We start from the raw sequence: 26,467 nt of genomic DNA on the forward strand, positions 1-26,467 counted from the left end.
GTGTTCTCAGCCAATGGCTGAGAGCGCTGACCAGAATGTTCTGACGAGAGGGCCGTCCCCATTCAGAACACAATAGAACAATAGGGGAGAATGCTGTACTAACTTTGGATAGTTAGTGCAGTGGCTCCTCCTGAGCTGTCAGTTTTTTTTTTCATTCAGCCTGCTGGGTTGAACAAAAAAGAAGAATCTAGGCGTTAGAATGGGAGGTGGGAGTACTTTTAGCCTTAGGCTGGATTTACACTGGAGCTCACAGCAGGAGACTGGTGCGTTTCAGGTCCAATTTCAGCCCGACTTTTGGTCTGAATTCGGACCTGAAGCGGACTAAAAGATGCATATGGCTCCTGTGCAATTCGCATCGGAGCCACTGTGGAGATGTGTGAACCAGCTCCATAGAGAGACGGTCACAATCTCCTGCTATTCAAATTGTATTCGGGGAAACCCGCATCTAATTTACATAGGTGTGAACTCAGCCTTCTAATTTAAGTTGGTGATAGGGTCTCTTAGTTAAACAATTGTTTTTAATATGGTTGAAAATGTAGCTTGTGATTTTCTTGGCTTCAATAATTGAACCCATGTTTTAAAAGCTAATTATCAGTTTTATTAAACCTTCAGAAAAAAGCACTGAGAACACCATTATGGCCTATTTATTTGCACTGTGGCCATGCAGCACTTGGTCTCCAATGTAATCATCCCTGTTTCCTTCTACAAGGAATTGCAAGTTCTCCCTGTGTTTGCGTGACTGTACACTGTTTTCCTCTAGCAGTCATAAAAGTTATTCAGCTTCCACCCAAACTAGCATCTGTGTGTGTTACTGTGGTGAGGGCATAAGATTGCAAGCTTTTTTTAAAAACTGGTGTATCAATGTCCTTTGTGAAGCCAGGTGAACATATCAGTGCTGCAAATATAAACTGTTTTTCATCAGGCAGGTGAAAGAAAATCAAATCCTTGGAGTGGAACAAGCTAAATGAAGAAGTTTATTGAGAAAGTTCACCAATGTATGTCAAGCTCATAAGATTGACGTATGGTCCCATTATAAACCAATACACCCAACAAAACATCTTACATGGGAGCTCAACAACTGATAGATGAGGTCTGACATACTTTCTTTCCTTTATGCCTCTTGAAAACTCATCATACTGATAATGACCAGGCAGCAGCCGCGGGTAATCTATTGCTTGTCTGGCAAATGCCAACATAGAATCATCTAATCAAATTATCATTATTCTCATAGAACAGAAAGGTAAAGGGTCATTGTCATTGGCTTCCTGTGACCACCTTTAAAGGGAAATGGCAGCTAATATTATGTGCATTTCCATTAATATAAAAATGCTGTAAAGGAGATATAGGCTGTCACAGTGTATCTCCAACTTTTTTTTCTTTTTTTACCTTTGGATAGATTTGGGAAGAATAAAGCCCCATACACACTATCAGATTTTCTGCTGTTTTTTTCCTTCAGATTTACCAAAACCATGCAGTGTGAGGGCCTGCCTGATTGCAAACAAATTGAAACTCCTAAGGTTTGACCTCATATTACATGGTTTTGGTAAATCTGAAGGAAAAACTCAGCAGAAAAATTGATAGTGTGTATGGGGCTTTAGAACCCATCTCAGGTTTATAATGCTGTCAATGCCAGTGCTGGTAAGATTTGGCCTCTGTATTTGTTTTGGTGACCATTGTTACTGGGACAGAATATAGTAGCGCATCTCAAATCTTTATAGAATTTTGAGAGAGATCTTCCAACTGTTCCACCAGTTGGTCAATAGATGTATTGAAAGAGCATGGAACCTAAAACAGGATTGATAAGACTTAAGTTTACAAATTTTAAGATAGCTCTCTGTCAATGGGGGCATCCTTAGGTGTTCCAGATGCAGTCTAAAGCCTCATGCACATGGATAAAATATGTCTAGCATAAAAGCCTGCTGTTTCCTGCGGCTGCGGAATATCAATGAGGGGGCACAATTCCTTCCACTGACACCAACAACGGGGCATAAATCCTTCTGTTGTCACCAACAATGGGGCATAATTCCTTCCACTGACACCAAAAATGGGGCACAAATCCTTCCAATTTTTCTACAACCCACTGGCAACAGTTAGGATCCCCTAAAGTGTGAGGGACAGTAAATAGGTGTGCATAGCCTATTGCATTAGGGCGTGCACCCCAAAGCTCAAACACATGGTACTAATCCCTGTGTTCATTCAGGCCTGGGGACACCTGGCACACCTCGTGCAAACGCCTATGATGATGTTGTTGCTGCTCTTGGTCTTGGCACCATTACATACTGAATGAAGGGCACTCACAGGATATCCTCAGTCTTCCAGGTTGAATGATGCTAGGTGTCATTCAACCTGGAAGACTAAAGACACCTTATGGCCAAACCATAGGTTACTGTGGCGCACATTGCTAAAGTGAAGCTGACAGTTGCATGCCAAGCTCTTTTCTTTAACGCCTACTAGGGTGCATTTAAAAAATTAGCCTAGAATTAGGTTTTGATCTTACATTGAAAAAAAAAAAAAACATTAATTTGCAGGATAGCAGCTTTCATCCTCCATAAATATCTGGAATAAAGCATTATGGATACATGAAACATCCCATTTAAAACTCACAGTGCAGTTCCTCCTGACTGCCCACCTGTTCTGCCTTATCAGGTTTGGTTTATTATACCCATATTGCAGAGAAAACTAAGCTGCGAATGCAGAAGTATAAGAAGATAAAAGTGCCATTGTTTTTTTTATCACCTCGATGATGGAGGACCTCCTTTTTTTTTTTTTTCTCTTGCTTTATATCGTTTCCATGATATTGTTTAGAATCTTATAAACCAAGAAACTCTGAAAAGTTTTCTGACTTTTGCCATGGGGATCTAAAGCCCTGTAAATAACACTACGTGGGAAAGGTTGGAAAAGTTGTTCATCACAGCCGCCTGGCAAGTTTAAGTGTCGATACTCCAAATCCTGTAGACTGGTAACATAAAATAAGGGATTCTTTCAAGAAGTCATTCTTCTAGCCCTTTTTTTTTTTTTTTTTTTTTTTTTTTAGTTTTGGGTAGTGTGGGGAAGAGTTAGTACCTCTGTCTCTTTCTCTCATCTCTTTCTTGATGTTCTTTGTAATGCTACTTTGCTGAGGAAAACCAACAGACTGCTACAAGCATCACACCAACTAGCTGACTGTGGTACTTGCTTGTTTAGTCAGAGTAACGTAAACCAAAGTGGCAGAAGATTTTCCTACAATCAGATGTGGATGGATATCTGAAAGCCCTTGTGGCTTTAAATAATCAGCCCAACCAAAACTGATATGATGTAAAACCTATTTGAATGACATTTAGTTTGCTAAAACACTGGGTATCGTAAATAATTTAAACTGTTCTTGTTCAAACATTTTAATAGATAATGTATGCTACAATAAAAGTAGGCAGTGGTCCAAGAATGGACTAAAAACAGGTGGGAAGCATAACAGTAGCCAAAATAAGTTAACATTTGAGTGACCATGCGTATGTAAAGGTGGAATGCAGGTACTTGACATGAGGAGACATATCTGGAGGTCTAGTAGGTACTCGTACAAGGTAATTGCCAAAAACTATTTCAAATATCCTTTTTTTTGTTATCTCAGTACTACTGATCTCCAGCTGCCTCTTTGTAGCCCCTGTCTATATGATCTATGGCAATGGCTGCAAGACATTTCTCAGGGTAGGTTTCCTGATACAACATTGTACCATGGATGTATAATGTGAGTTTAAAGAGGGGCTCCAGTCTCCCCCCAAATACTATACAAAATACAAATACTGCAGCTGCTGACATTTAATATAAGGACACTTACCTGTCCAGGGATCCAGCGATGTCCTCATCCGAGCCAATTCTTTAATCGGCTTCAGGTGCAGGCGCCGGCATCTTCACTAAGGGAAACTGGTAGTGAAGCCTTCTGGCTCACGGCCGGTTACCTACTGTCTGTAAGGATGGCATTCTCACCACTACTGTAAGAGGGGGTCTCTTCCCACTAGCTATCAATGTAATGCCCTGTACACACGGTCGGAAATTCCGTCGGAAACGGTCCGATTGGATTATGTTGTCGGAAAATCTTGTGTGGGCTCTATCGTACTTTTTCTGTCGGAAATTTAGACGGAAAAAGTTTGAGAGCTGGATCTAAAATTTTCCGACAACAAAATCCGATCTGACTTTTTCCGATCGTTTGTAGAGAATTCCGACGGACAAAGTGCCACGCATGCTCAGAATAAATTATGAGACGAAAGCTATTGGCTACTGGCCTCTACGAAGTCCCGTTGTACGCATCGAACATCATCACGTTCCGAACGATCAGATATTCCGACAACTTTGTCCGACCATGTGTATGCAACACAAGTATCGGCCAAAATCCGTCTGAAAAAATCTGACGGATTTTGTGGTCGGAATGTCTGACTGTGTGTACAGGGCATTAGGTGCGTTATTTCCACTTACCACCTACAAATTGGTTTTAGCCGAAGTTACCTGAAAATTCATAAATTCTTTTAAGGGTTCCTCTGGGGTAAAGAGCTTAAGAAACAGCAGCCAGTGCCCCAAACTAGTCCAAAAGCACAGCAAAGTCCTTGACCTCTCCTTTGCCTACTGCATTCAGTCAATACACCCCCCCCCCCCCTCTTACTTTGCCCATCCCCTATGCAGTGGCAATGAAGAAGCAATAGAGATCTCTTGCACTCCTTTCTTTAAGCATGTTTTCAGTGACTACACTATGCAAAGCCATGTTTAATTCAGACTGCTTACCCCCCTTTTCCAGTGTAAGTAGATGGAAGTTAATATATAGACATAATCAGTTGTACTTAAAAAATACACATTTGTCTAATAAATAACAACAGACCTAGGTGCTGTTTCATAATCTACTTAGAATTCAGTTTTATGCTTCCTTTAGCCTATTATGGCTGATTACACAGAACAATAGGCTGCGTGGTAACATTTTATAAATGTCAAATATCTCATTATCTATGCGGAGATGAGAATATTTACATACATATTGCCCCATATTATTAGCCCCCCTTACACACAGAGTGACTTTTTTGGTTTAGCTTTCAAGATTGGTAATTCAAAGCGGAGAAAGCATATTATTTCCTGATTTTTTCCATTAAAACATTCCTTTAATAGTACGTCATGAAAGCTTGATATTAAAGAAGCTGACTGTTAAGATTCCTTCAAGGAGCTTTCATGGTAACGATTAGGAAGCAAGAAGTCTGCTAGAGAACCCCCCTGAGACTACGAGCTGTCAGTCACCTCTCTGCCGCATTCAGTCACACATTGTAATAAGACTTTGTGATTGAAAGCTCCGAATTCCAAGAACGTCAGCCGCTACACTTACTGCAATGAATTTCATCACTGGAAAGGTGGCCTACATAACTTATTCATTCCATTGGAGGGCCTCCAGTATGTCCCCATTTAATAAAAAGGAATGATTACCTATTTCAATGCACATGGAAATCAAACAGATTCAAGGAGAGCTTTCTACGACAAAGAAGGGTCAAAAAAGGTCAAATAGTCATCTCATTCCAGAAAATATATTAGTATTGTATCTATATTACAATGGTCAAGTGTGAAATTGTCACAACAGGTAAAGGTATCTATCTGTCTACCCATTTAGTCTTCCATCCATCCATCATTAATATTGTGACAACACCCCCTTTTTGTTTCCTCCATGTACCCCACCACACCACACCACTAAGGTTGCATAGAGGCCTCTGTTCCTGATTTTGCAGCCTCACAAGAGCTCTGGTAACAACAAATTTCCAGTTCCAGGCAAGTTGTTAATTCGTCCGCCACCTCCGCTCTGATGAAGGGGGATGCTTTTCGCCATGTTGGCTCTAGTTGTACCCTGTGAACTGCAAACTTCAATAAACATGTTGTATAAAAGCCTGAAGTGTGATGTCCCTGCATATCGAGCCCGCCTCCTACCTTATCTACAAGCCCCGGTTACCAACACCTGCACACAGCTCCTTGGCTCCCCTCACCACCTGTCTGCAAGGCATCAGATCTCCTGCTATGGCAGCTTGTGTACTCACCACATGTGGGCCAATAACTTCTTCCCTACTGATTACCAACAGTGGTTACTGCATATACCAGTTCCTGCGGGCTTAATAGTGTCCATCAAGATAGTCCACCCCTCCTTTACTTCATAGTATTTTCACTCTGTGATCCTTGTCTGTCGTCCCTGCCTGCACCCTAGATTGCTATTGCTAGACTTAACCCTTTTGATGTGATCCTTGCTGATTGCCCATAGCCATACCCTGGATAGCTACCATTGATCGTAACCCTTTTGCTGTAGCTCTGTGATCCGTGCTGATTCCCCTCCCTGTGCCATACTACTGTCCTTCACACAGACCCCCCCCCCCCCCCCCAGCTCCGGTGGACTACCCTGTGAACTTAACCTGTAGTAGTCATAAATTCTCTGCTTACTGAACCCTGTAAAAAGAAAATCCAGGGCTGAGGGTCCTAAACCACTTTCTACGATCTTCGCGTGTGTTTTCTTCCCAGACACACACACAATATATATATATATATATATATATATATATATATATATATATATATAAAATTTGTTCCTAGTATGTAAGTTGTCTTCTGGAGGGGAATATAACATTTGCTGATACTCTTTGTTTCGTTGTTGTCAAATTAGAAGTTATTTGAATTTGTTAATCATTATACATGTTACTGCATGGATTTCTCTGGTGAATAAAATCAGAATTATCTGGTGTATATAATCAGTACTGGATGCAACATATTCTGAGAACATTCGATCCTAAGAGAAAATACCCAAAGAACACTCAATCCTATGAGAAAATACCCCAAGAACATTTAACTGTAAGAGAAAATACATTAAGACCATGTTAGGAGAAAACACCCTAAGAACACTTAATCCTATAAGAAAATACTCCAAGAATATTTCATTCTAAGAGAAAATAAATTAAGACCATTCAGTGAGAAGACAAAACGTACTGAGAACTTTCGACCAAAAGTTAAAATACCATAAGAACATGAAATCCTATGAGAAAATACCCTAGAAACATCTGCAGTGAAGAGTAACTACCCTAACCCCATTTGATCCTAGGCTAAAACACCCTAAGAACATCCAATAAGAATAAAAGATACCCTAAGAACATCCAAAAGAGAAAATCCAAAAGAACAATGGATCTTAAAAGAATACACCCTAGGAACATTTGATCAGAAGAGAAACTACCCTAAGAACATTCAAACGACAACATTTATTTTCCGTTTGAGGATAAGCCAATATTTACATTAAAATAGACATTCAAATCTGTACCATTCTCCCAGCAGCAATGCTTAAATAGAACCAAAGAACATTCGATTTTGCCCCATTCACACAATAGCAACAGCTTGATATATTGTGCAAAAATCAGTTTGTGAATTAATTCACATACAACAAAAGTACATGCAGTCCAGCTGGATACATACTGTAGATAAGCAATTTTTATTTTATAATATATAGAGCCTTTTATGTCTGTCTTTCTAATTACCTTTCTTAATTATTGTTTTAACTTTTTGCTTCTTTCTTTATGTTTTGTATTTTCCTTTATTTTATTAAGTACCGATTCACATTAGGACACAAAGAAAATGGTTAGCAGCGTTGTCTTGTTCAAAGACTTACCTAAATTCTCTATGGAATAATACCGCTGCTTGCTGTCTACCCGCACTGTCTCAGCATAGGGGCTCCCAACGCCGTAGCCAATGATGTACCCCCGCACCACAATGTTGGGGTTCAGCGGCGGTGTCCAGCTCATAATGATACTGGTGGTGAGCGGTCTGACATGAAGAGAACTGGGCTGGTCTGGCACTTGAGATTCTACAAATCAAACAAAAAGAGCATTAATATTCTGTTGACTTCCTCCTTCTAGCCCAAAGCCTGACTATTATGTTTTGATCATTCTGAATGTTGGATGTTGTGTTATAAATAGATAATCCCGACTCAGGGACCTGGAGCTTCTAACTAGTTGGAAGCCAGAAAAATAGATTTCTTATGAGTGTTATAGCACATGAAATGAATGTTATGATTAATGCAAAATAATGTAGTATTTATTGGTAGCCAAGTGTGATATCCACATGGACCAACAAAAACAAAATCTCACAAACCTCATTACACATCATGTTTAATTTACTGATATTCCCAGGAGTTCACAAAACCTGCTTCTTTAAAATATACAAGTAAACAGTAGGTGTATTTCTTTTTTTTTTTTTTTTACTATCTAGGCATTTTAAAGATGTTAAAGTAGATAACTCCATAAAATAAAGAAATCCACAATTTTACTTATGATGTTTAATTTTAGGCCAATGCAGTATGATACTTGTTTTGTTATTTCTTCTACACCTTTGTAAAAGTAAAAATGCAGTACATAAGGTATAGTATATATATTTTTTTTAATCACAAAAGTTTTTATTGAATGAGACAATAATAAGTACAAAGAATAACAGAAGAATGAGCAAGTACAAAAGCTGTTTCCATTCCATTATACCAATAAACACAGTTAAAGACAACTCACATTCCATGCACATTTGGTACATTGTTAAACCGCATCTCTATCCTGGAAAGTTTCCCCATGTCATCTCCCATTGAACCTCCCCAATCCAATTTTTCAAATCAATGTAATGGGTTTGTGTGACTCACAGAAAGCCAGACAGCTCACGCATATCTCACCTATATTCCTTGGAAGCTTCCAAACTATACTCAGCCCGTAGGACATTACAGTATGCACATCAGAACGAGCTCCCTTGGGGAAAGCCCAGAGACATAAAGCCATGGAGACCAGAGTTTCTCAGGTATAGTATATTGACATGAAATGGGACATGAGAGAAAACATTTTGTATTGCTTATATAGCTTTCCTTTCCTTTATTATAATTGCTGTTCAGTTTAATGCTCAAGATAACAAACTTTATTTTGTTGTATTTTTTATTGTTTTAAAGCTTGTTGGTGACCAATGATTGTCTGATGGTTGATGACCAACAATTGTAATCTCAACAAGCGATTAAATATTTCAAATAAAGTTTAATTCAGCAAAGCAGTATATGCACATCTATATTTTTTGTATGTGAAAGGGAGCTATAAAAGTCCTACATGTAAATGTATTGATTAATTAAATACAATTAACATCTGTCCATCCTAATTGGTGCGACGCCACATTTGCGGCGCTGCACCGATTCCCAAAAGTCGTGTCTGTACTACTTTTGGTGATTTCAGGGTGTGCTTCTATTGACATATGTACAGAAACCTGCACAGATGTCTCTGAAATCAGCTGAACTCGCATGATTTTATTCCCGCAGTCAGTGTGAACCTATGGTAAATCAATTGAGACTTTTTGTGGGGATCTAATTTTGTGAATTTAAAATAAATCAATGCTTAATATAAATTTCAGAGTATTCATATTAACAGACGGAAGGGAAATCAGTTTGCCTTAATGAAGCCTTGCATGGGATCCAATAGACTCTTAAGTACCTCAGTATTACCATATCTTGACTCCCCCCTCCACCCATTAAGCAAACTGGAAAAAAAGTAATGTGGACCATAACCGATTTTTCCATCTACTTCTAGAAGCTGTATTCTCTTCTACAAGAGCTCTAGTTTCATACCCCTCTGACCTCTGAAAACCACTGTCCATTCCCTGTTTGAAAGGAGAATTATGGGTTGAGATCCTGCTCCCCCACCCCATCTCAAAGAAGCCTCGGATTGGATCCAATAGACTCTCAGGTACCTCAGTATTACCATATCTTGTCCCCCCCTTCACCCATTAATGAAACTGGAATAGGGGTCATGTGGACCATTACAGATTTTCCCCTCTACTCCTGTAAGCTGTATTCTCTTCTACAAGAGCTCCAGCGTCATACATCTCTGACCTCCGAAAAACCAATGTCCATTCCCTGTTTGAAAGGAGAATTATGCGTTGAGATCCTACTCCCCCCCACAATCCCAATGAAGCCTTGGGCGGGATTAGATAGACTCTCAGGAACATCAGGATTACCATATTTTGAATCCTCCTCCACCCATTATGCAAACTGGAAAAAGGGTTGTGTGAACCACTATTGATTTTGCCCTCTACTCCTGGAAGCTGTATTCTCCTCTACAAGAGCTTTAGCTTCATATCTCTCTGACCTCTGAAAACCAATGTCCATTCCCTGTTTTAAAGGAAAATTATGGATTGAGATCCTACTCCCATGATCTGATAGACTCTGATTATTACATATTGACTCTCCCTCCACCCATTAACCAAATCGAAAATAGAGTCTTGTGGACCATTATCCATTTTTCCCTATACTCCTGGAAGCTGACTTCTCCTCTGCAAGAGCTCCAGCTTTACACCCCTCTGACCTCTGAAAACCATTGTCCATTCCCTGTTTGAAAGGAGAATTATTTGTTGATTCCCCCCCCCCTCCCCATTACTATTCGGTATTAACTAATTCCTCAGGTAAAGGAAACATACACTTCCTAAATAAGTGATGTAATTAGCTTGAAGTGAGAACATAAATACTCATATGTAATTGATAGTTTGCCCAATAAGAAACCATAGGAACTCATAACCCACTTCCTGAAATCTGAAAATAATTCTATAACATTTTTGTAAATTTTTTAAATACAAGGGGGCAATGGAAAGTTCTTGGCCCAACTCGCTTCCAAAAATCTGAGCATAATTATTTAATTGTAGCTGGAAAAATTGGTAAACCCAGCTGCTTTTCTCACTCTCTGACCTCTGAATGTAAATCTGCAGTTTCAAGCAGCAAGGGAGTAAACTAGGGGGAATTTATAAAAAAAAAAAAAAAAAAAAATCCATGGGTTCTGTAAATGTTCAAACACCTGAAGCAAAAATCGGTGGGTCATCAACATTTCCAATATCTGTTACCTCTATAGAAAGACAATTTAACAGAAAATAAATCTGTTACTATTCTAGCAAAATCTCATGAATGAACACAGAACAGTATATTAAATTTATTTGAAATATATCCTTATTAGAGTATGGTAGACATTAAATATACTCTTCTCATTGCTTCCACCAATACCATTCATTACCCTTTTGACCTGGTGGCAATATTTTTGAATGTATTTTGTTTACGTTTCATAGAAAACCCTACTAAACAACAACAAACACATGCAAAGGGTTTGGTTTCAGTACAGAATTCCCTCTTACCGGAGGCGTGAGTGTCTTATGTTGGCATACAGTCAGACATCAAGGATTCTGCTGTGCTGCAAGCAGCTTCAAGAGCATCGCATAGAAGCTTGCCTCTTTGAGAGCGGAAGGGGCAAGCCAATATTTGGTATCATCAAAGACACTTACAACACAGTAGTAACATATAATTTTAAAATAAAATAAACCAAAAAATGAATAGCTGAGCCATCATAAGACAGACTGTGGTGATTGTGAAGTATTCCCAAAAGCAGTCTTTACAATTAGAAGAGCTACTTCTCAAAATGTACACAGTAGCCGGCTATTTAAAAGAGTAGAAGTCACATTAAACATAATTCTACTGGCTGAATCATTTCTAATACAATAGCCAACAGCAAACTATATAAATAAATGCATAAAAGGCACAAATAAAATCAATAGAAAACAACATGAAATGTTATAAAAATAAATAGTATAATATAATGCAACATAACGTAATGTAACATTTTATGCAATAAAAAGAAAATGATCACACATGATATACCTGTGTGGAAAGCTCTGGAAAAAGGTGTTATTTTTTTTTAACTTGTAGGCTGCACACTTGCATTGGAAACCTGCTTAACTACTGTACTGCTCCAGATCTAGTATGCACCCTGGAGGAAGTCAATTTCCACCATAGGCTTCTTACACAGCTTTGCTTTATGGTAGGTTCCACTTGAAAAGCACACAGATAATGGGGTTGATTTACTAAAACTGGAGAGTGCAAGAGCTGGTGGAGCTCTGCATAGAAACCAATCAGCTTCCAGTTTTTTTTTGACAAAACTTAACTGGACAAGCTCAAGTTAGAAGCTGATTGGCTACCAAACATAGCTGCACCTGATTTTGCACTCTCGAGGTTTAGTAAATCAACCCCAATATGTTGCTATAAACAGTTTTAGCTTTTGTTACCTGTGCAAAGCAGAGTCAATCAGTATTGTGTGAAGTGGCGGTTGGTACACCCCCCCCCCCCCAGCTGGTCGGACAGGAAAGGTGGAGATCCGTGAATTACCTTCCGATGATGAGGTAGTGCTGGATCTGGGGTTGGGCTCCTGGAAGCGGCTTTTGCTGCCCCTCGGTCCAGCTTGCCTAGGGAAGAGTCAGGGCCATTGCTTCTCCTCCCGGCCAAATAGGAAGTGGGTCCTGAGACCAGATTGGCCAGGAGTCCTAAGACTCTCTGGCCAATTGGGTCTCAGAACCCACTTTCTGATTGGCCAGGAGGAGAAGCAGGAACACATTAGCAAATATTAATTTGCTATGTCACACAATTGGGTTGGCTCAGGGCTCTGCCCACACTTTTTTTAAGCCAATTAGAGCCTCTGGCTCTAGTCATGTGCTTCTAGAAAAAAAAAACATTGGAATCCAGTGCCCTGCATGGAGATTAGGGGCCAGGTGCATGGATTAGGGGGGTGGCACCCCTTCGCCCCTAATGGAGTGGCCAACATTGATTGTGTGCCTTTTGACTTAAGTTATCAAAGGAAAATAGGCTGCTCGCTTAGGCAAGGCATTTGTCCCTTAGCTAAGTGAATGTGGCCACAATTCACACTTTGCAAAGAATACCAAATCATGTGCAAGGAGAAAAATACCAAATCATGTGCAAGGAGAAAAAAAAAAGTTTTCTTGCTTGCACATGATTGGATAATGGAAGTCCGCAAAGATTCATGTCATTCACTAAGCCAAAGGAAATTTGCCTTAAAAAGTAAAGATTCTCTTGCAAAATCAACAGCCTATTTGCCTTTAGTAAACCAACCTCATAGGCCTATTTAATAAGGTAGGGTAGCATAAAGTGTAATAAGCCATTTATAAATAATGAATCCATGAGTTAGTAGCAATGACATAGGCAAAAGTATAGAGCAGCAATTCCCTTTAGGAAAGCTATGTTTCTTGGTTTGTAGATATACCAGAATGAATTCCTTTTTTGGTTTCAGATACAGGTACCCCTTGTACTATAATGCACATACAATCATGTATAGGTTTAGAAGTCTTGCTCCCCCCTCTCTCCCCAAATTGTGACTTCCCCTTAATTGTGACTGCACTAGTACAATGCAGTAAGCACTGCAGCACAACTGACTAGGTCCTTGTGCTGCTTTTCTTTCCCCTAGTTTAAGCTCTGTTGTACAGGGCACTGCAAGAGGTTGATATTAAGTCAAATTCAGTAACCTGCGCTTTTTATAATAATGACTAAAGAGAGGCATTTATTTAAAGCTGAACTCCAGGGATATAAGACGAAATACCCTTGCAGTAGGGTCTGCCCTACATTGCAAGAGTTAAATGCTTGTTGACTTACATTATCCCTCCCTCTCACAGGGTCGTCCTTCCAGACGATTGTCCCCTGCTGCGTATTCCCTTTGGCACTACAGATAGTGATCTCAGTTGTGACATCATCACATGAAGGACCATCTATCCTGCATTGTAAATGCAGATGCCAAGGACCTGCCTATAAGCCAGAGCTTTAAAGGGAGCACGTGAGGGTCAGCTGCTGGGGAAGTGAGGGATTAGGTAACCCCAGTGCAAGGGTAGTTCTTTATATTCCAAAAAGAAAGAGCGTTAAAGACAGTCATAGTCCGTAGGGTTCAATATTGAGTTGGCCTACCTTTTGCAGCTATAACAGCTTCAAGTCTTCTGGGAAGGCTGTCCACGAGGTTTATGAGTGTGTCTATGGGAATGTATGAGCATTCTTCAAGAAGAGCATTTGTGAGGTCAGTCACTGATGTAGGACAAAAAGGCCTGGCTCACAGTCTCCGCGCTAATTCATCCCAAAGGTGTTCTATCAGGTTGAGGTCTGGACTGGCCAGTCAAGTTCCTTCACCCCAAACTCACTCATCCATGTCTTTATGGACCTTGCATTGTGCACTTGGATCACAAAGGGGCCAGCCTTAAACCGTCCCCACAAAGTTGGGAGCATGAAATTGTCCAAAATGTCTTGGTGTGCTGACGCCTTAAGAGTTCCCTTCACTGGAACTAAGGGGCCAAGCCCAACCCCTGAAAAACAATCCACACCATAATCCCCCCTCCACCAAATGATTTGGACCAGTGCACAAAGCAAGGCCCATAAAGACACTGATGAGTGAGTTTGGGGTGGAGGAACTTGACTGGCCTACACAGAGTCTTGACCTCCAAGAAGAGTTGAAGCTGTTATAGCTGCAAAGGGTGGGCCAACTCAATATTGAACCCTATGGACTAAGACTGGGATGCCATTAACCTCCCTGGCGGTACGATTATTTCAGATTTTAGGTGCTAAAAGCGGTACCATTATTTTGCATGAAAATTTGGCATTTTATATTGTAGTCCTGCAATTCTTAGGAATAACTCTCTTAAATCTGTCCAAACCAGAGTCTAGCAGACATCCCGGGTATGATAAAGTTTGAAAAATTAAATCATAAATTATAATATAATAAATAATTATAAATAATTGTACCAAATAATAATATAACAATAATAAAAATTATTCAATATTGTAATCAAATCAAAAACACTGAAATTTGCTCAGTTGCAGAATTGTCACTGTCATTACTTTTCAGTATTTGATGACGGATCTCCCCACAAATCGCTATCCCTCAATTCTGCGAGTGATTCTAATTTATTATCGCTGTTTTCTAGCTGGTCTAAAATCATTTTTGATGTACAGTGACAGTTTTGGTTGCTATGGGCAATCTCCAGTTTCCAGGCATAAAGAACAGTTTTTATTATATAAAACTGCATGCAGGACACTGGGCAGACCACTAGGGACAACGGGGATGTGAAATATTTACATACAGCAATGTAATCTGTAAGATTACATTATACTGTATGTATACTGTTTGTTTCACTTTTTGAATTTGGCGCCGATCTCCGTGCCCGTGCGTCGCAACGCTCGCAGGGCACGGAGATCGGCGGTGTGATGCATCGAGCGAGACACGGCTCGCTCGTACAGCGGGGAGACAACGCTGGATCCGAAGGAGAAGGTAAGTAAACCTCCTCCTGGATCCAGCGACGCTGTCCCGAGTCTGACTCGGGGATACCGCTCTTGGTATAAAAAATCCACCCCGAGTCAGACTCGGGAATACCGTCAGGGGGGTTAAAGTTCATGTGTGTGTAAAGGCAGGCTTCCCAATACTTTTGACAAACTAGTATATATCCATCTCTAGAAAGATAAAAAAAAGAGAACTGGATTGTCTGTAGTACTGACAAAGGTAGTGCTGACAATTCTTCTTTAAGTCATTTTGAAAAACCGGCCCATTGTGCTCGCATGTGATATTCTGCTCTATCTTTCTGACTATTAAAAGGGAAATTAAATTGTAATAGGGAGAGAAATAAAACCGATCACAGTAATGAACACTCGGAGCAGAGATCTCTATTAACCAACCCAACTGGGGAGGAAGAAGTCTTCACTTTACTGATGACTGAACAGTTTCTTTGGCCAAAATGTATGCAGCCCTGGGGGAAATTTAAATGACATGTATTATTCAGATTGAAGCAGATAAAGAGAGTTTGGTGATGGAAAGTTATCCAAGGGAATAGAAAAGTTCCATTTAAACCCTCTAACATTCCATTAAAGGCACCAAACTCTTCATTTAGTTAGGGGGGTGTCAGGATGACATTTTAGTTTAATATTGTCACAAAAAACTGAAGAGACCCAGCAAGGTATGACTATCTGTATTTATGTTAGTGAATATCTTTTTTTTTTAAAGTGCACCATATCATACTTCTACCTGTAAATGAGGCTGGAGAAATAGTCTCTGCTTTTATATTTTTATTTTGACGGTATTGAGGACTTTTATAAATAGCCTTTTAATCCATACATCTACTAAAGATCTAACTCTAGCCAGAGCTATATGTAGACTTCATGCTTTTTCTTGGCTCAACTAAATGGTAATGCCTTGTGTCGTGTAATTAATTAGTAAAATCTACAGATAGAATGTGCTATATGCAGAGGTTCCCTATATATACAGAAGGGAAGAGGGCACCTGACCATCACATCTATCTATATGGACATCCCTTAAAAAGGTCTGGTATTTCCAGTGAAGGGTACTTATAATGCTACAGAACAAAAAGACATTTTGAACAATTGCCTCCTTGCATTCAAAGCCACTCCCCTGCACCCCCTCCAGGCTTTGACTAATAGCATCTACAGTGCCTCCCTGCATACCAAACAACTCCCCTGACCCTCCTGCAGCCTTTGATTGACAGCAGAAACTGTGCATCCCTGGATTCCAAGCCACTCCCTGCCTCTCCTCCAAACCTTGTTGGACAGTGGCTATACTGCCTCCCTGCACTGCAAGCCACACCTCTGCCTTTTCTTTATGCATGTTCCTAGATGGAACTAGTGCAAGCAGGTAGCTCCCAGGCTTCTGCTTTCCAACTCGTCTGCCCCCTTCCAGGCTTTGACTGACGACAGCTATTCTACTTCCCTGCATTTAAAGCCACGCCCCTGCACCTCCTTCAGACTTGACATTGAATTCCATGCCTCCCTGCATTCCAACCGATTCCCCTGTCCTTGCTCCAGGCCTGTTAATGGAATCTACCCCGCTTCCCTGCATTCCATTCTACTCCCCAGCACCTCCTTAAGATTATGATTGACAGCAGATACTGTGCCTCCCTGCATTCCAAGCCACTCCCCTGCACTGATTCCATGCTTTGATTGACAATGGCTACTGTGCCTCCCTGCATTCCAAGATACCCCCCTGCCCCTCCTCCAATCCTTTCTTGATGGCAGCTACCTTGCTTCCCTGGATTCCATGCCACTCCCCTGCACCTCCTTCAGACTTTGATTGATGGCAGCTACCGTGCCTCCCTGCATTCTAAGCTATTCCTTTGCCCTCATCCAGGCTTTGATTACCTTTGGCTATTGTGCCTCTGCATTCCAAGTCATTCATCAGCGCCTCATCCAGGCTTTGATTGACAGTGGCTACCATACCTTCCTGAGCCATCTTTGATGTGATCAATGCGCATTCCCCAACCAAAAGTTTAGGGGAGTGCTGCTAAGAGGGACTGAGCAATGAGTTTCTGGAAACATTGAAAATTAAATGTTTACATTCAACTTTACTTCCTTGGGTGGACCTAAAGGGAAAACTGAAACCAGCATTAAGGGACTATTACTACTTTGATAAGCCAGAATATCTACCTCCCTGTGCCCTTCTAATGCCCCCACTGTGCCTCATCAAATAAAAATCTCCTAAACGGCCCCTGAGGAGCCCCTATTAAACAAGGTGGTGGTTGCTGAGTGCAACCAGGCAGGATTTTTCCTTAAAAAAGGACGACAGTTTCACTTTAAGCACAGCTGGAGGATTTTGTCCCTGTAAAAGTATTCATCTTGGCAGCCCTGTGCGTCATCATTTAGCCAAATGAAAAGAAACCCTTTAACCACTTTCAGACCGGACCATTTTGCTGGTAAATGACCAGAGGTCTTTTTACACTTTGGCACTGCGCTGCTTTAACTGGTAATTGCGCGGTCATGCAATGTTGTACCCAAACAAAATTTGCGTCCTTTTCTTCCCACAAATAGAGCTTTCTTTTGATGGTATTTGATTGCCTCTGCGATTTTTATTTTTTGCGATATAAACGTAAAAAGACCGCAAATTTTGAAAAAAAATGATATTTTCTACTTTTTGTTATTAGAAAAATCCAATAAACTCAATTTTAGTCATACATTTAGGCCAAAATGTATTCAGCCACATGTCTTTGGTAAAAAAAAAGTCAATAATTGTATATTTATTGGTTTGCGCAAAAGTTGTCACATCTACAAACTAAGGTACGTTTTCTGGAATTTACGCAGCTTTTAGTTTACGACTGCCTATCTCATTTCTTGAGGTGCTAAAATGACAGGGCAGTACAAAACCCCCCCAAATGACCCCATTTTGGAAAGTAGACCCCCTAAGGAAATTGATAAGAGGCATGTTGAGCCCATTGAATATTTTATTTTTTTGCCTCAAGCGATTGAATAATGACAAAAAAAAAATTTTTTTTTTTTTTTTACACAAAGTTGTCACTAAATGATATATTGCTCACACATGCTATGGGCGTATGTGAAATGACACCCCAAAATAAATTCTGCTGCTTCTCCTGAGTACAGGGATACCACATATGTGGGACTTTTTGGGAGCCTAGCCGCGTACAGGGCCCCGAAAACCAAGCACCGCCTTCAGGCTTTCTAAGGGCGTAAATTTTTGATTTCACGCCTCACTACCTATTACAGTTTTGAAGGCCATAAAATGCCAAGATGGCACAAAACCCCCACAAATGACCCCATTTTAGAAAGTAGACACCCCAAGCTATTTGCTGAGAGGCATGTTGAGTCCATGGAATATTTTATATTTTGCCACAAGTTGCGGGAAAATTACAAACTTTTTTTTTTTTTTTTTTTTTTCACAAAGTTGTCACTAAATGATATATTGCTCATGCATGCCATGGGCATATGTGAAATGACACCCCAAAATAAATTCTGCTGCTTCTCCTGAGTACGGGGATACCACATATGTGGGACTTTTTGGGAGCCTAGCCGCGTACGGGGCCCCGAAAACCAAGCACCGCCTTCAGGCTTTCTAAGGGCGTAATTTTTTGAGTTCACTTCTCACTACCTATTACAGTTTTGAAGGCCATAAAATGCCAAGATGGCACAAAACCCCACAAATGACCCCATTTTAGAAAGTAGACACCCCAAGCTATTTGCTGAGAGGCATGTTGAGTCCATGGAATATTTTATATTTTGCCACAAGTTGCGGGAAAATTACAAACTTTTTTTTTTTTTCACAAAGTTGTCACTAAATGATATATTGCTCACGCATGCCATGGGCATATGTGAAATGACACCCCAAAATAAATTCTGCTGCTTCTCCTGAGTACGGGGATACCACATATGTGGGACTTTTTGGGAGCCTAGCCGCGTACGGGGCCCCAAAAACCAAGCACCGCCTTCAGGCTTTCTAAGGGCGTTACAGTTTTGAAGGCCATAAAATGCCAAGATGGCACAAACCCCCCCCCCCCCAAATGACCCCATTTTAGAAAGTAGACACCCCTAAATTTAGGGGTACACTAGTGAGACTGGGTAATAAATGGCGGGTGCCCTGAAACTATAAAAAAATAACTAACCAACCAGCGTCACCTGTAACAGTTATATGGTGATCACTGGTGAAAGGGTTAACTAGGGGGCAATCAGGGGGCTTTATGCGGTAGTATATGGGGGTCCCTGGCGCTATAAAAAGCTGCGGCGAACCTAAATGCCTACCTGCCTAACTAGCGTCACCTGTGACACTAATACAGCGATCAGAAAAACGATCGCTTATTAGGCTGGGTTCACACTGGAGCGATGCGGGAACGCCACGAATGCGCGGCGGGTTCCCGCATCGCATGCCTCCCGGCGGCAGTTCACACTGCCCTATGCGAACTGCTGGGAGTGTCAGTGAAATGTTAATGACACCCCCAGATCAGTTCGCATATCGCAGTGCGATCTGCAAACTTGGATCGCATGGTGTGAACACCCATGCGATCCGATTCTGCTGCGGACCAAAAAAAGGGTCCCGTGCGAGTTTGCGGCGGGTGCGGCGGGTGCGACACGAATTCAGCCATACTATCTGTATAGCTGAACTCGAATCGCACAGAGATCGGATGTGATTTGCACTGCAGTGCGGTGCGAATCACATCCGTTCTCATAAACCGCTGCAATGTGAACCCAGCCTTAGTGACACTGGCGACGGGGGGTGATCACGGGGTTAAACCTTTATTGGGGGGGTTAGGGGGGTACCTTAGAACTAAAGGGGGCTAACCCTAACTGCCCTAACAGTTATTAGTCACAAATGACACCTGCCGGGTGATCAGGGGGTTAAACCTTTATTAGGTAATAAATGGCGGGTGCCCTGAAACTATAAAAAAATAACTAACCAACCAGCGTCACCTGTAACAGTTATATGGTGATCACTGGTGAAAGGGTTAACTAGGGGGCAATCAGGGGGCTTTATGCGGTAGTATATGGGGGTCCCTAGCGCTATAAAAAGCTGCGGCGAACCTAAATACCTACCTGCCTAACTAGCGTCACCTGTGACACTAATACGGCGATCAGAAAAATGATCGCTTATTAGGCTGGGTTCACACTGGAGCGATGCGGAAACGCCGCGAATCCGCGGCGGGTTCCCGCATCGCATGCCTCCCGGCGGCAGTTCACACTGCCCTATGCGAACTGCTGGGAGTGTCAGTGAAATGTTACTGACACCCCCAGATCAGTTCGCATATCGCAGTGCGATCTGCAAACTCGGATCGCATGGTGTGAACACCCATGCGATCCGATTCTGCTGCGGGCCAAAAAAAGGGTCCCGTGCGAATTTGCGGCGGGTGCGGCGGGTGTGGCGGGTGCGGCGGGTGCGGCGAATGGCTGAACTCGAATCGCACAGAGATCGGATGTGATTTGCACTGCAGTGCGGTGCGAATCACATTCGTTCTCATAAACCGCTGCAATGTGAACCCAGCCTTAGTGACACTGGCGACGGGGGGTGATCACGGGGTTAAACCTTTATTGGGGGGGTTAGGGGGGTACATTAGAACTAAAGGGGGCTAACCCTAACTGCCCTAACAGTTATTACAGTCACAAATGACACCAATGCAAAAAAAAAAAAAAAAAAAAAAAAAATGACATTGGTGTCACTGTGACTGGGGGGCAGGGGTAATTGGGGGGGTGATCGGGGGGTAAAGGGGGGGTGTGAGTGTGCCTGGCATGTTCTACTGTGTGTGGGATGTGTTGGTGCAACTCACTGATCCGCTCTCCTCCGTGTCGGAACGAAAAATACCGACACGGAGGAGAGAATACATCACTTCCTCTCCTGTGTTTACATTACAGGAGAGGAAGTGATGTCACCGGGGATTTCCATTCGTCGGGAGCGATCGCGAGGGGGTGGCCATGAATGAATGGCCGTCCCCTCGTCCGGGATCGCTCCCGAACGAAAACCGACCGCCGCAGGCACCGGGCGGGGGCCCGATCGGGCCCCCGACCCGCGGGAGGCAAAGGACGTACATGTATGTGCTTATGCCTGCCCGTGCCATTCTGCCGACGTACATCGGCGTGCGGCGGTCGGCAAGTGGTTAAGGGCAATATTGCTCGGAGTGCGCTGGTGGCACAGGAATCTCCAGGCACAAAATAAATATTTGATAACATCCCAGATGTCAACAAACACATGGGAGCCTTGCAGGGAGTCGACACTCTTCAGCATTTTGGGGCCTTCAAGTCATTTTAACAAAACACACTAATTAAAAGGGCTATCCGCAGGGATTCCAACTAGCTCCAAGATGTGGTGTTTGTCTCGTCAAAGCCAAGTTCTATCACACGTACAGTGAGGGAGAGGGGGAAAACATGCGATCGAAAAGCTGTAATGTAACCGCCGTTAACAATCTGTCTGGCAGTACTATGTATATTTGGCTGACATGTCGAAGAGTCTCAGCATCTAATAGGTGTGTGTGACTCCCTTCGGATTCCTGGCATCAGTAAAATTGAAACTTCCATGCAAAAGTACTTGAAGCATGCCTTAATATTGCGAACGGTAGGGAGCGAAAGTCTCAAGCTTGTTTATTGTGTTTTTCATGTTTAAGCCTGTTCCCGATTCCTCCCGGAAAATAGGAGACAAATAATGTATTTTTGGCATTCTTCACCTGTTATTGCATTGCAGACATAGATATCAACTCTGTCACAATCTATCTATCAATTATGTCAGTAAATTGATAGACTGCACTGCTTACCCAGGATATTTGCAGCAGCGAGAATGTATTATTTTTACTGTAGTGTACTTTTTAATTTGTTGCTGTGCTTTCTCAAATCAATCCTAGATTTGTAGCCAGCTCCTTCATGATGTTTTGCAAAAATGTATTGTAAATTCCCTAGCTTGGGGAAAAATTGAAATTGTTATGGTCGTGCAAGTCCTCAAAGCACTTAGTTTTATCCACAAGAGGTCAAGCCTATGGTAAGAGCAAGCCTCATCCTTTAGTATAGCAGGTTTCAGGTTGTTATCCAAGTGTATATTAAAAATAAAAAGAGACAGGACCACTAAACCTGTTCTACTGGATATCACAATTGGCAGAGATGGTTCTGGTCTCTGGGTAGAAAAGAGTTAAAATAATGACTGGTACTGGGTACAGCCATGTCACCTGAAGATGACTTACTGGTGCAAGGGGCTACCTCAAAGGCTTACCTCATTTTATCAATTACTATATATGCCACACGATGGGAGCTTTGAGCATGGCCACTCCATGGCTAAGGCTATTCGAGGTGTGTACCTCAGAGGGTACTCATTGAGTGGGGGCGTCACTGAGGCCAGAGTGTTTATACTGGACACTGCATCCTCAGTGCAGCTCAGTAACACTGAGCCTGGTAAAACCAAACTATTACTGAGCTCCCTGCCTGGGCCACTGTGTCCCTTACTGGCACATACACCAGCGGTGCTACCACCATAGGCAGCCATCCTTGCCGCCCAAAGGAGAGCAGAAAAAATGGACGCCTTGGATGGCATCCATCCCTGAGAACAGCTCTTGCTCTAAAAAAAATAAAGCCTACACTTTATAGAGAGGCCATGTTGTGGCAATATGGCTTTGTGTGCAATTTCAAATGTTTTTGATGTGGACCTGAACTCAAAAAGTGAAGATTTGCTGTTAAAGGAAACCCCTAGAAATATTAAGGCTTTATTTACACTGGCACTGTCAAACTGGCATTTTTCAATGGAAGATAGAATTCTGTGCATTCACGATCTGATTAGAAACTCCAAAGGTGGCTAAATGCATGTAAACGTGGCAAAATGCGGCTAAACCTGCTTTAAGGCAAAACAAGTGATCTGGGAAGCATAAAGTTCATTTATACTTGCCAAAGAATTTCTCCTGCATTTCGAAAAAGATAAATGCAGTAGTGCCAGTATAAAGGAGGGCTAATTATGCCTAAACAGTACCTTGGAAAAAAAGGACCTTTTTTTTCTTGAATTCCTCCCGAGAAATAGCAGTGCACATCACAGTAGTATGCCAAGGAACTCCTGTACATACAGCTTCCTAGCTGTATACTGTACCTGCTTTGTTAGATCTAAGGCACTGCTACCTCTGACTGTTAATCTCAGTAGATTTACAGTGAGGTTTGATGATGTTTTTCTTGCTGGAAGCACTGACATGTGAAAGCAAAGCACTGCCTCTACCAAGATGGCCACCTCCACACAGGCACACAGTGCAAAACAAGGCATTGTTGGGGAACTTTACTAAAACTGGAGCACTCAGAATCTGGTGAAGCTGTGCATGGTAGCTAACCAGTTTCTAAATTCAGCTTGTTCAATTAAGCTTTGGCAATAAACCCTGGAAACTGATTGGTTTCTTTGCAGAGATGCACCAGATTTTGCAAGCTCCAGTTTTAGTCAGTATGGGGAAAAGATCGTCAGCAGGTAGAACTCAGGAAATACTGGAGACTAGCCCTTTGCCCTTTATCTGCCTTTCTTTAAACAGAGCTTCCAAAGTTCAGTTCCTTGTTTTTGTGCTGAATAGCTGGTGCTTTAGGAAATCTTTAATCTTATGTTGTTCAGTGAACTGCCCTGCCTATGAGTACTTTACCTTTGCTAGGTATAAACTGATCTTGCCTTTAACTTCTGATGAATTTAATCTTTTAAGGAAGAACTTTACTCCCCCCACTTACCTTGTCCACTGGGTTGGTCACAAAAACACACTCACTTGCCCAGCAAATTCAGCATTGTATGGTATAAGTCACAGCTATGGCTCAGCCCTATGGGTCCCGCGACAGCATTCTTTCATCTAACATCATCGGGAGGCCTGATGTCACTTCCTAGTTGTTATACCTGGCCCCTGATGATGTGCCATTCGCAGTACAGATAGACCAGCCCATGCACAGTGCGGTGGAGATTGACCTGAAGCCTCATATATGTGATGTTGGTATCTCAAGAGGATTTGGGATTTAGGCAAAAAAGCAGGAAGTGCGGGTCCCACAGAAAAGCCAATAACCCCCCCCCCCCCCCGCGCCCCCCAAAAAAATGTTGAATATCCAACTGTATAAAAAGGGGTTATGACAGTTAAAAGAGGATGGTGAAGATTCACTTTAAGTGTTCTCCCTTCCTTAAAGTATTGTCAATTCCGTTATGCAAATTAGCTGCTGGTATGGAAAATAGAGCTATGATTCTAAGCCGTTAGTGATCATTCAGAAATGTATAGTACTGTTGAGAGGTTAAAAACAAACAAGAGAACGATTATAAAAGGTGAATCAACACAAAGTAGTCAAACAGATGAGTGTAGTAGTCAGATGAGTGAAAGATACATTAGGATTGGTTGTAATTGGGTTATCACACTTGAAGTAAATACGCCTTTAAATACTACAACGCTACACATGTACTCATTGTTTGTCATTTTTTAATACTTTATAATGCTGGTGTAAATGTAAGCCCCTCTACTGGCCTCTAAATCGTCCTGCAGAGAAACATTTATAGGCTTTTATTTACCGTCAAGATCATTTTCAGGTGTTTCTGTCGTATACCAATCAGATGAAGGTCCAGTACCATTGACTGTCATTGCAGAGACTTGAAAACTGTACTGACTTCCCTTTTCAAGACCTATAATATAATACAAAATGTCAAATATGCAACTGATTAATATCAAGTGAATTAAAATCAATTATTACCCTAAACTGAACTTTATATGGGAAAAAGATAAATAATGAGATAGATAAATAAAAACATTTAGATAGATAGATAGATAGATAGATAGATAGATAGATAGATAGATAGATAGATAGATAGATAGACAGACAGATAGATAGATAGATACCGTAAATAGATAAAACCATATATAACAACATCTACTTCCAAACATATAATCTAGCTAATGCACTCATTTTCTGTAGTGGGTTATTATTTATTAAAACACTCAAATGAAGCAGCAACATTTCAAATAATTTACTAAAAAAATAGCATCATTAAAAAAAAAAAAGTACTTTCAGGTTTAGTTACAAGGCTCTTCTCTGTAAAGATAATGCAGGATGTTTAGCCGTTAGTACAAGTGAAATTACTCTGCTGTGGCAGACGTCTCATTATCCGGGAAAAATACGCACTTAGCTTAGACAACAGCTTGAGAAAAGCAGAATATTTCACTCAAACAAAATAATATCAGAAGCCCAACATTTTGTTTGAGTTCTGGATAGTTTGCAAATGTATGTAATGTATGCATATATCCGTCCAGTCATATCAAAATCTTGGGCCAGCTCTCTTGGAACCATGTCTGATGTGATTGACAGCCTACTCCATAGAATTCTCTTGGCAAAGAGAAGGTCCCCAGGTCTTTCTTCAACTGTTCCAATTGCTCAGCCTGAGACTGGTATGTAGAATGTCATTGCACATTGCATAGTCAATTTGCACATACATACTAGAGTCAATATAGATGGGAGCCAATTAACCAACAAGCACGTCTTTAGAGTGTGGCAGAAAAGCCTGTTTACAATAAAGTCAATTATATTCCAAGCTCCTGATCATGTGGCTTCATCATACAGTATATGTGGAAGAAAATCTGGCAGAAACCCACACAAACCTCAGGGAGAGAAAACATATAATCTCCATTCAGGTAGCATTATGGCCAAGAGTTAAGCTAAGGACTCCATTGTTCTAACCATGTCACTGTTCCACCCACGTTGCAAATGTGACTGCATCCTTTTCCGTTTTTCCAGACTGAAATGTGATGGATCAGAGATAACCCTTACTGCTTTTATAGGTTTGTCCCTGTCCACCGTGTTACTGTGGACACAAACTGAATGGGATGAAATGTGCAAAAATGGAAAGACTACCTTCTCATGAGTGTTGGAGCAACAGGTGTTCCCAATGCATAAAAAAAATAGAGAAGAAACAATTTGGGAGTTCTACATCAACCTTGGACTCCCTGCATAGAGAATAGGCTGATTACAGTGCCAGCCTGTTACCACAAGGCATACAAGGATAACAACTCATCTTTTTCAAAAAATCACACAAAGGTAACTTTTTAATAACATTAATATACAAAATGTACGGCGGTCACGCATGAGCTTTTCATTGCTTAGCTGTTCTGGCTTTACAAAAAGATCTGTCACAATTTAAGGTCATAAAGCAGCATCTGTCCTCATTTTCTAGAAGGTGCACTGACTCCTAGGTAATGACACCCTCCTCTAGTTTAATTTATGCACTACAGCATGTGAGGAGCAGGAAAGGACGTGATAATCTTCTATTACTGTATTTCTTCAAAGATTCATAAGGTCGGCTTCTTGGAAGAGAGGGAAGCTTCCTTGAGTTATTAATGCATCTCGCTTTTCATTTGGCTCAATTAGCTCCATCTTCCCTTT

At 41.4% G+C, this 26,467-nt stretch overlaps 1 protein-coding gene across 1 annotated transcript in view; it reads right to left on the reverse strand.

Annotated features, from left to right (window-relative positions):
• The window catches only part of DCC (DCC netrin 1 receptor), a 987,065-nt gene that overhangs the window by 136,005 nt on the left and 824,593 nt on the right, over positions 1–26,467 (reverse strand). The window contains exons 14-15 of the mRNA XM_077462998.1: positions 24,606–24,716; positions 7,637–7,831 (exon numbers count right to left, since the gene is read on the reverse strand). Coding sequence (XP_077319124.1) covers positions 7,637–7,831; positions 24,606–24,716 — 306 coding nt within the window. The remainder of the gene's footprint in view (positions 1–7,636; positions 7,832–24,605; positions 24,717–26,467) is intronic.

Source organism: Lithobates pipiens, unplaced genomic scaffold (genome assembly GCF_037356315.1).
Source record: "Lithobates pipiens isolate NorthernLeopardFrog02 unplaced genomic scaffold, aLitPip1_a1.2 Scaffold_3, whole genome shotgun sequence".
In the NCBI taxonomy this organism is placed as follows: domain Eukaryota; kingdom Metazoa; phylum Chordata; class Amphibia; order Anura; family Ranidae; genus Lithobates; species Lithobates pipiens.